The 14,854-nt window shown below is 41.8% G+C and overlaps 2 protein-coding genes across 3 annotated transcripts in view; one reads left to right on the forward strand and one right to left on the reverse strand.

The window, feature by feature from the left end:
* gnpat (glyceronephosphate O-acyltransferase) overlaps positions 1-8,161 on the reverse strand; it is a 74,093-nt gene extending 65,932 nt beyond the window's left edge. Inside the window, exons 1-2 of one of the 2 annotated variants that reach the window (XM_084313752.1) lie at positions 8,005-8,161; positions 7,237-7,428 (exon numbers count right to left, since the gene is read on the reverse strand). In XM_084313752.1, coding sequence (XP_084169878.1) covers positions 7,237-7,428; positions 8,005-8,028 — 216 coding nt within the window. In that variant the 5' untranslated portion in view covers positions 8,029-8,161. Of the gene's footprint in view, positions 1-7,236; positions 7,459-8,004 lie in introns of both variants that reach the window. The other variant, XM_084313751.1, reaches the window with a different exon arrangement.
* A 324-nt stretch (positions 8,162-8,485) lies between these two features.
* fsaf1 (40S small subunit processome assembly factor 1) overlaps positions 8,486-14,854 on the forward strand; it is a 51,376-nt gene continuing 45,007 nt past the window's right edge. Inside the window, exons 1-2 of the mRNA XM_084314511.1 lie at positions 8,486-8,668; positions 12,190-12,345. Of these exons, the coding sequence (XP_084170637.1) occupies positions 8,506-8,668; positions 12,190-12,345 (319 nt within the window). The 5' untranslated portion in view covers positions 8,486-8,505. The remainder of the gene's footprint in view (positions 8,669-12,189; positions 12,346-14,854) is intronic.

Below are 14,854 nucleotides of genomic sequence, written 5' to 3' on the forward strand. Positions count from 1 at the left end.
GTGGTCACAATCAGGTGGTCACAAGCTACTTTAGGTGTGCAGAGCAGGTGGTCACAAGCTACTTTAGGTGTGTAAATCAGGTAGGGCTGGGTGATATAACGATAACGATAAATATCGCGATATATTTTAACACTATGGTCGCCAAAAACGCCGTTCCACGTCATTCCCCGCCATGCTCATTCTGCCAAAGACGCCGTACCACGTCTTTGATATCAATAGTTCAAAAATCTGTGATCGAAATCATATTTCTCCCCCGGAGACTTGAGATCTACTGTTGATCCCCTCTCAACTCTCCAACGGTTCAAGAGCGCCATCTGGTGGCCGATCGGCGGATCGCCCAGAGCGGAAACAGGAAATGGAAGCTGGTGCTCATTCCAATTCGGTCCGATCACTCGCTAATGGTCCGAGGACTGGAGCTAGACACAACGGATAGCAATCCGTTACCAATAACTCGATAAACAACATGATTTGGACGTATATACTATTATACAACCTGGAAATGGATCGCATATTTCTACATCCCATAATAGGAATATTTCTGCTCCACGCTCATCGCCCAACGCTATGAGGAAGCTACGGTAAGATTCAGCGTTATTTTTTAACGTGTTCGATACTAACTGCTCTAATGATCATATCACCCACACTAGATGAATCATCTAACGTTGGCCACGGAATTATAAACAACCCCCCCCCCATCCGGTCAACATCAGATGATCAGTAGTAACTTCTAGAAGCACGTCCATTTGAATTTTTTTATCTCGCGCAGATTCCTATCAAACTGTATTTGATCAATATAATGCATTTGGGGCTATAAATCACGTTCTGGAGAAAGCTGCAGAAAACGATAAAAACATACTTATACTTTAGACCGTATTTTAGTATGAATATGTGAATGAAAAAGTATAACGTTGCTACACCCTGAACAATAGATACTTGATGTTGAATGGGCCATAGTAATGTCAATTTAGCAATACAATTTAAAAAGTTATAGCCCTGCAAAGAAGGGGAACTTCTCCATAGACAAATAGAGCTGGCGGAGGATGGTATATTAAGAATATAAGCCTGGCGACCAAAGTGTTAATAATCGATATAAAAAATCGAAAAATCGAAAAATCAATTTTTTATTTGAATTTTTTGACCTGCAACAGGGCAGTTTTAAAACCAGAGACAGTGGACAGACTTGTCTTTCTTGCCTGCAACTTAAAGTAATGGCTTTGCTTGTCCAAATGACAATACTGACCAAATTGAGATTTCTTTTTCTCTTGTCCATTTATTTTGTTTGCCTTCTAATTTAAAATACAGTTTGAAACCGTCTGTACACAGTAGGCTATGTGTGCTAGCAGAGCTAGACTCCAGTCACGAGTCACGGTGCACATGTGCGGTGGTTTGTCCACCAAAAAAGCGCCAAAAGATAGAAAAGAAACTAGCAGAGCCAGAACTGTTCAACTCCCCTGGAGCCACAGCCAGCAGAGAAGCCGGTTTACTTTAGCTTTTAAACCAGCTGCAACTGGAGTGTGAGGGGATGTAACACTAAAGATGGCGGCAACGACAAAGAATTGCTGCAAAATAAACATACATCTGGGCCCTATTCCCCGTACCTGGTTCAACTAAGTCGATCAAAAGTCCCATTATACTGAGTCGATCAAAAGTCCCATTATCCAGATTCAATTAACCAGATGTTTGAATCCGGGATTTCCCTGTTCCTCGAAGGTGGATTCAGTCTCGTTCATTCGAACCAGACTTGATACTCAGGATCAGTGCGCGCGGCCGCTTCAGTTGAAAAGACAGCAGGTGTCGATCGCAGAAATCCTGATTTTCTAACGGCATTGATTGATTGATTTAAAACTTTATTAACAAGATTGCAGAATGGGTACAATACAGTACGGCTCAATAGCCTCGCCGACAAGTTAAATGCATAATCTATAGGCACATTTTAAGTCCCTTATTACCCCAATCAATCAGATTATATTTATTTAAATGTAACTGCTGGCAATAGGCTTAATGCCAATGGAATGAATAATCAAATGAGATCTTGCTAGCGAAAATAATTATTTCAACTCTTTCAGAATAAGTATACAAAAACAAGCCCAAAGATAAAGAGTATATCTAATTGATACGAATGAATAGATACTTATGAGGATATCTCTACTGTATGCGCTTAGGTATCATGTAATATAATAAATACATCGTTCCTAAAGTTTTCAGGCCGCAACCCCCGAAATAACGGTGTCAGAGATGGTTGACAAGATGTTATATAGAGGTGGTTGAAACATGCAAACGTTCACACGCACACATATGCATTGGAGGCTTTTAACACGCACAATAACTACACAAAATAACACAATAATCAAACAACCATAAAATGAATACATATAGCGTGTTTCATTTAGAAGGCTATAATGTTTGGGCGGTTAGGTGGCCGAGCGGAGATTGCGTTCGTCACCAGCCCCGGAGCTGTGAGCTGGATTCGCCTGTTCGAATCCAGCTCACAGCTCCGGGGTTGTCACCAGCTTGGCTGGCCGTCTGCACTAATACAATTGGCTGTATTAGAGGGTGGGAGAAGCTGGCGGGGTGGGTCCGGGTCGTTGTAAACAGCGACTCCTACAGTTCGGTCGGGGCGCCTGCTAAGCGCGGATTGGACTTGAGGGGGATAGTGTGGTCCTCCCACACGCTACGCCCTCTCAATGAGAATCCGCGCTGCCGGGTGAAAAGAAGCGGTGATTGGCTGGACGTGTGTCGGAGGAAGCACGTGGTAGCCTCCACTCTCCCAGATGATCTGACTGTGGGGGGTAAGTGCGCAGCGACCAGGAAGGGACTGGGAATTGGCATACGACTAACATTGGGATGGGAGAAAAAATCCGAGGAAAATGGAGGGGGAAAAAGACAAAAAAAAAAAAAAAAAGGCTATAATGTTCAACTCACCTAATGAGATGGATGGGCATAGTCTGGGTTTAATTTTGGAGACAGCGACTCGGAGATCATCCTCCACATTCATTCAGACGTGATCTGTACTTATTTTTTAAGTGCAGATAATGTTCTTTTCGAATAGGTAGGTATAGCTGTGCCGCATATTCCCCCTCAATTGATATCTAGTCGGCATCGGAGGTGGGCAGCGAGCTGGGACACATTCTCCATCAGAAACAAGCGCGCCTCATCCCGCAGCTCAAACAGGTGTCATGCAGTATGTAGGAAATCCATAGGCTGAATATGATTTATTATCAGCATTTATTTGACCAGTTTAATGTATTTTAATTGTTTTTAATTATAGGCCTATTTCACACATTCTATGAAATCAATACATTCTGGAAATCATCTCGCGAAAACATTATTCAGAATGGTATAATGGGATCAAATAGCACCTACAGGAGGCTGCAATTCGAAACTGGCCCCCGTAAATGTCCAAACACCCCCTCCCACCCACCCACCCCCTCCCAATGTACAGTTTCCTCCCCCTCGTATATATATTTTCTGTTAGGATCTCTGTTTAACAGTACTGTATATTTGCATATCTTGTATGTCACAAATGTAACAGTACTGTATATCTGTATGTCATGTATGTCATAAATGTCATGATATATCTGTATTATCTGTATGTCATGTCATTATGAATTGAAAATGGGGGACCCTGATGTAAACAAGACGAAAGTCTTTCTCTGGGTCTGCATCCCCTTAACAATTGTGTGTATTAAGCCGTACTGTATTGTACCCCATTCTGCAATCTGTTAATACATTAGTTTCCAATAGGGCTGGGCGATATGGAAAAAAATCATATCGCGATAACGATATGATAATTTTATTTAATTTCTCGATATCGATAATTATCGAATTGTTATAAGTATAAAAAAAAAAAAAAAAAAAATTAACAACAGATGTATGTTTATTTTGCAGCAATTCTTTGTCATTGCCGCCATCTTTAGTGTTACATCCCCTCACACTCCAGTTCTCAGGCTGCAGCTGGTTTAAAAGCTAAAGTAAACCGGCTTCTCTGCTGGCTGTGGCTCCAGAGGAGTTGAACAGTTCACAGCCGAATCCCGTCCAATCTTTCGCCGTCGACTAAAGACTCACTTCTTCAACCATTATCTGAAATGATAAAAAAAAAAAAAAAAAAAAAAAAAAAATCTAACCCCGACTAACCTTAATGTCATGCACTTGTCCTAATAAACTAACCTACACTGTAACACGCAACACTTTGATGAACATTGTTACTCAGCTGATAGAGTTATACCCTTCTTGCTGTCTTGTCGCACAGAACTTGTAAGTCGCTTTGGATAAAAGCGTCAGCTAAATGACTAAATGTAAATGTTCTGGCTCTGCTAGTTTATTTTCGATCTTTTGGCGCTTTTTTGGTGGACAAACCACCGCACATGTGCACTGTGACTCGTGACTGGAGTCTAGTTCTGCTAGCACACATAGCCTACTGTGTACAGACGGTTTCAAAATGTATTTTAAATTAGAAAGCAAACAAAATAAATGGACAAGAGAAAAAGAAATCTGAATTTGGTCAGTATTGTCATTTGGACAAGCAAAGCCATTACTTTAAGTTGCAGGCAAGAAAGACAAGTCTGTCCACTGTCTCTGGTTTTAAAACTGCCCTGTTGCAGGTAAAAAAAAAATAAAAAAATTAAACTTATAACAATTTCGATAATTATCTATATCGAGTGATATGATAACATTATCATATCGTTATCGCGATATGATTTTTTGCCATATCGCCCAGCCCTAAAATCAGGTGGTCACAAGCTACTTTACATGTGTAGATTAGGTGGTCACAAGCTACTTTAGGTGTGTAGATCAGGTAGGCACAAACTACTTTACGTGTGTAGATTAGGTTGTCACAAGCTACTTTAGGTGTGTAGATTAGGTGGTCACAAGCTACTGGCAGACACTTTACTCTCAGCATCTGTCCTCTGACCAGCCACGTCAGTATTGTATTTGATATTTCTGAGTCTCTCTGTGCTTGCCATGAGACTCCGGTATCGCTTGCCTGACCACAGCAGTTCAAAGAGGCAGTTGTTTGGGTGGCTGGGGTCTTTGATTATTCTCTTAGCCTTACCCATGCAGCGCTTGTTGTAAATGTCTTGGAGAGTGGGAAGCCCCCCTCCAATTGTGCGTTCGGCTGAATGGGCCACTCTCTGTAGTCTGCTACGGACTTGTGCAGTGCTATTCCCAAACCAGGAAGTGATATTGCCAGTCAGGATGCTCTCTATTGTGCATGAGTAGAAGTTCTTGAGGATCTTCTGGCTCACTTTGAACTTCCTTAGGCGCCTAAGGAAGTAGAGGCGTTGTCATGCCTTCTTGATAACACTGTCAATGTGTGTGGTCAATGTCAAGTTAGGGCTGGGCGATATGGCCAAAAATTATATCGCGATAACGATATCGATAACAATATCATATCACTCGATATTCGATAGTATCGATATTGTTACAAGTATTAAAAAAAAATTAACAACAGATGTATGTTTATTTTGCAGCAATTCTTTGTCGTTGCCGCCATCTTTAGTGTTACATCCCCTCACACTCCAGTTCTCAGGCTGCAGCTGGTTTGAAAGCAAAAGTAAACAGGCTTCTCTGCTGGCTGTGGCTCCAGGGGAGTTGAACAGTTCTGGCTCTACTAGTTTCTTTTCTATCTTTTGGCGCTTTTTTGGTGGACAAACCACCGCACATGTGCACTGTGACTCGTGATTGGAGACTAGCTCTGCTAGCACACATAGCCTACTGTGTACAGACGGTTTCAAACTGTATTTTAAATTAGAAAGCAAACAAAATAAATGAACAAGAGAAAAATAAATCTCAATTTGGTCAGTATTGTCATTTGGACAAGCAAAGCCATTACTTTAAGTTGCAGGCAAGAAAGACAAGTCTGTCCACTCTCTCTGGTTTTAAAACTGCCCTGTTGCAGGTCACACAAGTAAAACTGATAATAATAATTCGATTCCCCCCCCCCCCCCCCCGATATCGATTATTAAAATATATCGTGATAATTATCGTTATCGTTATATCGCCCAGCCCTAGTCAAGTCCTCGGATATGTGGACTCCGAGGTACTTAAAACTGTTCACTCTCTCAACCGGTGCCCTGTCGATGCTGAGGGGGCTGTAGTCCCTGACCTCCACCCTCCTAAAGTCCACAATCATCTCTTTTGTTTTGCTGACGTTCAGGGAGAGGCTGTTCTCTTGACACCATCCCGCTAGAACCTTTACCTCTTCCAGGTAGGCCCTCTCGTCGTTTGCAGAGATCAGGCCCACCACTACTGTGTCGTCAACAAATTTGATGATTGTGTTGTTGTTCCGCTGTGCCACACAGTCTGTGTGTACAGGGAGTAGAGGAGGGGACTCGGAACACAGCCCTGGGGGGCCCCTATGTTGAAAGTGATGGATGAGGAGGTGCAGTTGCCTGCTCTCACCACCTGGGGTCTTCCTGTCAGGAAGTCCAAGACCCACTGGCAGAGGTCATAGTTCAAGCCCAGGTCCCTGAGCTTGGCTATGAGTTTGGAGGAGACTATGGTATTGAATGCTGAGCTGTAGTCGATGAATAGCATTCTCACATAGTTCCCCTGCCTCTTGTCCAGGTGTGATGCTGCTGTGTGCAGCACATGGGCTATGGCGTCCGCCGTGGACCTGTTGGGGCGGTATGCAAATTGCAGGGGGTCCAGGTTGATGGGGAGGGAGGAACAGATGTAGCCCTTCACTAGCTTCTAAAAGCACTTCATGGCCTATGGAGGTGAGAGCTACAGGGTGGTAGTCGTTGAGGCAAGCAGGCTTGGCTTTTTTGGGTACAGGGATAATGGTGGACTTCTTCAGACAGGTGGGGATGACAGCCTGTTCTAAGGACAGGTTAAATATGTCAGTGAATACCGGGGCCAGTTGGTCGGCACAGACTTTTAGGACGCGGCCGGGGATACCGTCCAGTCCTGCTGCCTTCCTGATATTCACTTTCTTGAAGGTCCTCCTCACCTCATGTTCTGTTATCCTGAACACTGAGTCTCCATTGGCAGTGCCCCCCCCCTCCATTGCAGTGGTTTGTAGGCTGGTGTTGTTATTCACAGCCTCAAATCTCGCATAGAAGGTATTGAGATCATGTATGTGTAGTTCCCTGTCTTCCAACATGGCTGCCTGTAATATAGCAACCATTGTTTTGTATGTGGCAATGGAAAAGACAATGGTTGCTATGTGTTGATACTCATTACATAAGTAAAACAGAAAGTCACATTGGGGCTAAAGCCAAAGCAATCAATTACCTGATTGATGACGTGGTGCACATGATCAGACTGGAGCACCATGCTTTTGAGCATGCCGGCTTTGCAGGGAGTCACACTTTTGTACAGGACAGGGACGTAATATTTGAGGGCGTATCTCAAGTCACTAGAGGTCCTCCTCTCTTCCAAGATGTCTTCAAAGTCATCTCTTTTCTTCAGCATCGAGTCCCTTTGCTGTGAGGAAAATGTAGTAAATATAGACAGCTGGAAGCAAAGTCAAATGAATGATGGTCACGCGATATGACACAGACAGGTAGAGGGAATTATTCATTGAATTGAATGTATTTTGAACATGTGAAAATGTAAATACAATTTTCATTTTACAATGAAGGCAATTTATGAAAAGCAACAACAAACCAAGATAGTTCAAACAAATAAACATTAACTCAACATGTCTGAAAAGGAGTAGGAAGAAGTATACAATTATTTAAGCCTACCCCTTCTCCACTACTCAGTGATTGTGAATATACATATTTCTACCGTACGTCACTATACACATACAATACACATATCTACTACACTTAAATGCACTATTCTTTATACATTTAAATATATGTAGCCACAATAATACAGTAAATAAATAAATACTCAATGATTGTGAATATACACCTTTCTAAGTTACCTAATATATATGATATATTATACAAATCACATCGTATTATGAGTGAAAGTCGGCCGTTCGGGCTGAAATGTCAAAAGTCAAAACGCCATGGAGGGTCTGGCAGAGCAGCAGAGTTGTACCATACATACCGCATAAAGAGATTTTGATGCCATTGTTTTTTTAGGTTTATAAAAACATAAACACCACGTTCACTGGGGATAGCCTTGCAAAAAAAATTTAATAGTTGCACGGTGCAACAGCTTGTTATTTCACTCACAGAGGAAAAGCGTGTCTGTATTTGATAGATTTCACATGGGCGGTGTCATATTGAGAGGCACTTCCTTATACCCGACATTATTTCCAAAGAAGAAGAAGAAGACATTGTAAAATGGATTGTACAGTAGGTGGCGGTATGAGACTTTTGTGGTCGCGATCTGCCATTATACCCATTGAAGAAGAAGAAGAAGAAGAAGAAGAAGAAGAAGAAGAAGAAGAAGAAGAAGAAGAAGAAGAAGAAGAAGAAGAAGAAGAAGAAGAAGAAGAAGACACTTCCTTGTTTGTAGGAGGACTACGGTGGCCGGGAGGCGCCAGTCTGGTGTCACGTGTGTCTCGCTACACGTGGGACGCGAGTTTGTTGTTGTTATTCGTAGATGTGTGCAGTTAGCTACCAGTCTAGCCTAAAGATTTCACGGCGTTCTTTCTGTATCGAAGCTTTGGTTTACATTCATTTAAAAATGAGCGACAAAACCAACGGCGAAGAAGACAACGACGAGTTATTTCTCGATCAAGTTTTGAACACGCTCTACGATTTCGGTAAGCACGACTAGCCAGGTCAGCTAACAGCTAACTAGATTAGTCAAGTGAATGAATGAATGAATGAGAACTTTATTTAACAGATTGCAGAATGGGTACAATACAGTACAGCTCAATACATACAATTGTTAAGGGGATGCAGACCAGAGAAAGACGTTTGTCTTGTTTACATCAGGGTCCCCCATTTTCAAAGTTTGCCGGTTACTGTTATGTTATATTGTTATGATGAATTGAAAATGGGGGACCCTGGTGGAAACAAGACGAAAGTCTTTCTCTGGTCTGCATCCCCTTAACAATTGTATGTATTGAGATGTACTGTACTGTACCCATTCTGCAATCTGTTAATAAACTTTTCAATCAATCAATCAAAACTTAATGATGGTGACTGTAACTGAGGGGTACAATTCCCTGGCTGTATTGATAAGTATGGTATCATTAAACCACTACCGCTTTATGTACTTTAATTACTGGCCATACAGTACACGATATATGAATATGATGAACACTTCCCACAATGAAATCGGTTCCAGTCAAAGGTATTAATCAAGTATTTAATGGAGCAAAAGGTACATAGGATACTTTACATTATTCTTTGAATGCACTTGTAAGGCAAAGGAGTATGCGTAGGCAAATCAATAACGAATGTCCATTCTCTGGTTACGCAGGAGGTAATTATACAACCTGAATCTTAGGGAATTATATCTATGGTACACTAGTAATAGCGGAGATACTGGAAGGGGTTCCCACTGGTTGTAAGCCAGCAGGGGGGTAGAAGATCTGTCGGTAGTAGGACGTCTGGTCAACGATGACTAGGGAGACTTCAGGTACAGAAGCCGGTGCAGTAGTCTCTTGATCCACAGACGAATACAGCTTGGTTCTCTTGTAGACTGTAGCTCTACAGTGAAGAAAGCTAGGCGGCCTCAGGCTCTCTGAGCGCCGACTCGACTTGACTCCTCTCGGGGTAAATCCAACACGTGCAGGCGTCTGCGATTATCCGCTCCATAAATCATAGGACCAAAGCAAATATATTCCAGCCGCAAAGGCTATGTAGTCGTCGGGTAGATTAATCCAGTGTACATGTCCATACGGTTCTCGCCTAGGTCTCCTCGGGTGAAGGCGCCATGCGGTCGGCCCAGCCTGGATAAGAACTCTAGCTAAATACGAGAAAGCGTTGGAGATGCTGGTCACTATAGAATTCTAACCGCTCGATACACTATACACAAATAGACTATTAAAGACTCAATAGAAATATGTCGCACTCGACGGTATAGCGCCAAACTCGGACAATTCAGTTACTAATTCGCACGCGGTTTCGATGCTCTTATTCTGAGGCCAAACAGGCCATACTTCACCGCACGTTGTATCGTGGGTGAGGCTTCAACTTATCGGTAACATGCTAAGTGCACGAAGGGTACGGAGGTAAGGGGCTAAGGGTCTTCTACATTCACCTGCGCCGTATTTATACGCACGGTGCACAAATAGTGCCACTCTCATTTCTGTCGCCGTATCCCTGGGCCGGGCCGGGCAAGTACAGACATGTCGTGTCGGTGACTTTGAACTTGGCTCCGGGGGCCGGTCCCTGGCGCCGGTGGACCGCTGTCCAATAGGAGAATGAACTATTATGGGCTGGACTAAAGGGATATTCCGTGTATATGTATGGTCTAAAATTTATATCACGGTATAATTTGAAGCATAGACGGTAACGGTATATATCACGGTATCATCGTTTTTGATAAAAAAAATTTTTTTATTTTATATATATATATTTTTTTTATAAAATATATATATTATATAATTAGACTTGTACTGGTATTATCTGCGAGACATCGCCACCACGCAACAAGCTCCACTGTCTGTGTGTACTCTAGTAGCCTCCAGCTACGGCCAGAATTCTCCGGAGCTGCACCTGGACCTATACTCGAGTAGCCTCGAGCAGAGCTACGGCCAGGATTCTCCGGCGCTGCACCTGGACCCTATTGTATTGGTATTATAACGTTAGCAAGCCCTCAGCTCGAATACGCATCGAATCAGTGTTATAAGACATTGATATCATGAGCTATCTGTAGCTACTGCATATATAACGTTAATACAACGCCTCAGTGAATTATTTAGTTCAATGGGACATTTCGTTTTGAACGGTGAACTAACTTGTGTTAACGTGAGCTAACAGGTAGCATACACGTCTCTAGTACTAGACTTTGTGGAGCGTTTGTTGATGTCAGGAGCTATCGGTAGCTGGCCGACTAGATACCGTTCGGTTAGACAATGCCCCATCATGTATTAAACTAAAAGTGAATAGTTGACTGGGTCATTTTGTAACGGTAGCTAAGCTAACGTTAGCTCAGGGAGACGCCGACAGCTCCCGTGTCCCGTCCCACTAGACTACTAGACCCGTGTTTACATGCGTGCGGTAGGGGCTGGCACGCCCACTGCGCGAAGCCTCCTAAATAACTTTTTCCAGTTTGCACATATCTATTATCTATGACTAATTCTATCTATTTTTAGGGGCAAATGCCAGTGAAATAGTCGCGCTGTGATTACATGACGTCATTGCTATTTTAGAGCTGCACTACCGGTTACACGGTATACTCAAAATCCATACCGTAGAGCAAATTCATACCGTTTATACCGTATACCGTTTATACCGTCCACCCCTAGTACAACCCCACATTGCTTGAAAACAATGCAAACCACTGGAAAATGCCATTTTTACAATAGGGGACCTTTAATACCTGGTTGCAAATCCTTTGCAGTCAATGACAGCCTGAAGTTGTTCACAACTTTTTTTTACAACTGAAAACTAGCAACCCTGCTAATGTTGGCATATTTACAGTTTTTAATTTGTATTGATTTATAAATGTATAACTGTTGATTGTTATGCACTGTCCCTGATCAAATAAAACTAAACTAAGTCTGGAACCCTCTACTGCAAGTGTCTTGTCCTGTCCTGCTTGTTCTTGGGGGATTTTCCATTCAGTTTTGTCTTCAGCAATTGAAATGCATGCTCAATTGGATTCAGGTCAGGTGCTTGACTTGGCCATTGTGTAACATTCCACTTCTTTGCCTTAAAACGTTTTTGGTTGCTTTCGCAGTATGCTTCGGTAATTCCTACACTGTTCATCTGATTTGGATGTAAAGAAGCTCAAATTAAAGCTGAAAGTCTGCACTTAAATTTCAAGTCTACTGTGGTGGTGTACAGAGACAAAATTGTGTCAAAATGTCCAAATATTTATGGTCCTGACTGTAAATAGTTTATTTATTTTTGCAATTATGTCCACTCATGAGATGGTAAAAGGTTCATCTTTCTATATAGATATGACATGGTAAAATGACTTATATTTCCATTTTATTCCTGATTATTCCCGTTAATTCCCATGGAAAATGTCCACCTTTGAAATTTGAATACTAAAAAATACGTGCAGATAACTTTGGAAGTGCATAAAGATGGTAACTGTCATTATGATTCATTTCTAAATAAGAAACACTGCTATGGCATTTTTAGCTGTTGTTATTTCTTACAGGTGATAAACAAACAAAGAAGAAATCTAAGAAGAAGAAGCGTAAAAGATGTGAGGAAGAGGAGCATGTTGCTGCTGAAGACGGCAGGACAGAGAGTCTGGGTGTCCAATTCCACCTGGACAATACCAACACACACCACGCTAACCGTGAACAGACAGGTTGGTAGTAGTAGTGGTAGCAGTTGTTGTAGTAGTATTAGTAATAGCAGTTGTAGTAGTAAGATAAGATAAGATATCCCTTTATTGATCCCCTTGGGGAAATTCAGGCATCATAGCAGCATGGGGGGGAGGGGAGGTACAGGTACATGCGATAGTAGAAGACATGATACAGGTCATAAAATTATAGTACAGTGGAGAAGTAAACAATTTAAATAGGCAGTGTAAACTATAAAACAATATAATTAACTGAATATGCACATATGGGCAAGTAGGCAGTGTAAATAGGTCAAGGTGCAAGATGAGGGTATGTATGTCTGTAGGCGCCGTAATGGAGGTCTATTTATTATGATTCAGTATTCTAGTTGTGTTGTATTAGTTGTACTGTCACTTTAGGTGGTGGGCGTGCTCACGGGGGTGTGGCGCTAATGGGAGTGTTTTATGGAATTTCATTCACCTTTTCACGTCTGACAGTTCTCGTGTTTGACAGTTCACAGAGGTTGACAGTTCACGGAGAGAGGGGGTGAGAGTTAGGAGAGCATATTTTCTTTTGACCGCAATAACGCAAAGTGCAAATCGCAAATCGTATTTTGTTTGTCTCATGAAGCGAAGAATAAAAGCTTCAAAAGTATTTCCTGGACGTGGTTTTCACTGTGCGCGTCAATTGTTTGAACTCCTTCACTCAGCCCCTCGGCACTACCTGTCTATGACAGTCTACTGCCGCAACATAGTCAAAAGAAAATTAAGCAAGCAAACAAAAGCGTTGATAAGAAGGAAATCATCTATATTGACATTACGGATTCCTCGAGTCGCCTCGGGGTGGTGATCTTGAGGGCATCACTGAGACGCTTGGATCATTGCTGCATTGGAGGAGCGCGACATCACTTCTGAAGGCCTGACACGCAGACCAGCAATAAGAAGCTAAGTAAATTGTTTTATTCAACTGTGAAGCCTTTCGTGTTAAAAAACACAGTGCGAATTAGTTACTTTGCTTGTCCATTGGGGATCGGTTTGTTGACTGGCTGCGTCGTCTTGCGCTCATGGCCGTTGCGCGGCCTAAGCGGCAGCTAATTGATTGATGGATTGATTGTTCATTAAAGAGGACTGTGGATTATTGGATAATTGCACCTGAGCTATTGAAAAATGGCATCGGGAGGATCAACTGTTGATACTAATGGCTCATCAAAAACTGATGGGAAAAAAAGAGAAATTAAACTCACTGCCAAAGGCATGGCCTATAAATTGGAGACACTTCATAGTGAACGTCACGCAAATGTTCGCAAAATGAAAGGTCTTATGAAGGTATTAAAGCAGCTTATGGACGATAATGACAATGCTTCACAGGTGCAGTCTGAATTGGACAATTTGAACCAAATGGTTGAAGATACCACTCTGTTACACAAATCTGTAATCTCTTTAATTTCTGAAGAGGAACAGGAAAAACAAAACGAATGGTTTGAAACAATATTAAAATGCAAAAATGGATTCATGGATGATGTAAGGCAGTGGCTTTCTGAAACTGGGAGACAAAAGTACAGTACAAGTGCCAATGTTTGTGTACATGATTCCCCCATACCTGTAACACAGCAAGTAACTCCCGTTGAAATACCTGATGAACACTGTGATGTAATTGAAGCTGATGATGATGAAATCAAACCAAGTGACAGTGTGTCAAATTCTGGAAGCAGAGGTTCAGCCAATCGAAGCTCTGCTGGGCCTAGGTCTAACATCTCAACCACGTCTTCCGCACGCAAAGCTGAATCTGACATGGCCGCTCTAATTGCAAAACAAAGGCTATTAAAGGATAAGCATGCAATAGAGCAAGAGGAAGAAGAAGAGGAGCTGCTAAGGAAGAAAGGGGTACAATTAAGAACGGAGGAAGAAGAACAAGAGGAGCAGCTAAGAAAGCAAAAGGAGCAAAGAAGGAAAGAGGAAGAAGAGCAAGAGGAACAGCTAAGAAAGAAAAAGGAGGAACTAAGAAAGAAGAAGGAGCAACTTGAAATGGAAATAGCTTCAGCAGCAGCTAAAGTCAATGTGCTAAGAGGCTCTCGAGCAGGGGTAGGCAACCCTAGGCACGCGTGCCTGCATAGGCACGTGGGGGCATTTGCATAGGCACAGGGGGCAGCAGTAAAAAAATAAATAAAAAAATAAATAAAAAATTATAATTTCTTTTTTTTTTTTTTTTTTTTATATTATAGTGAAATATTTTGCACTGTTGTCGCATTTATCTTGTTGAAATCCTCCCACAGGTTCTTTTTACTACCACATATTTAATTGAGACCCTTTATTTGTTTATTATTTCAATTTAGCTGGAAATACATTGCTACATCATTCAGTAACATTTGCAGAGCCTTATAACAAAAACATTATTACGGTCACCGTTGTGACCAGTGGGATTAATCAACACATTATATTATTTATTTTTCTATTTCATTGAACATTGTACATGTTAAAAGCCATTTTTTTTACTCAAAATGTGAGTATTACCAAGTCAACTTGTGTTCTTAAAACA

This window comes from Notolepis coatsorum (genome assembly GCF_963971535.1).
Source record: "Notolepis coatsorum genome assembly, chromosome: 5".
Classification (NCBI taxonomy): domain Eukaryota; kingdom Metazoa; phylum Chordata; class Actinopteri; order Aulopiformes; family Paralepididae; genus Notolepis; species Notolepis coatsorum.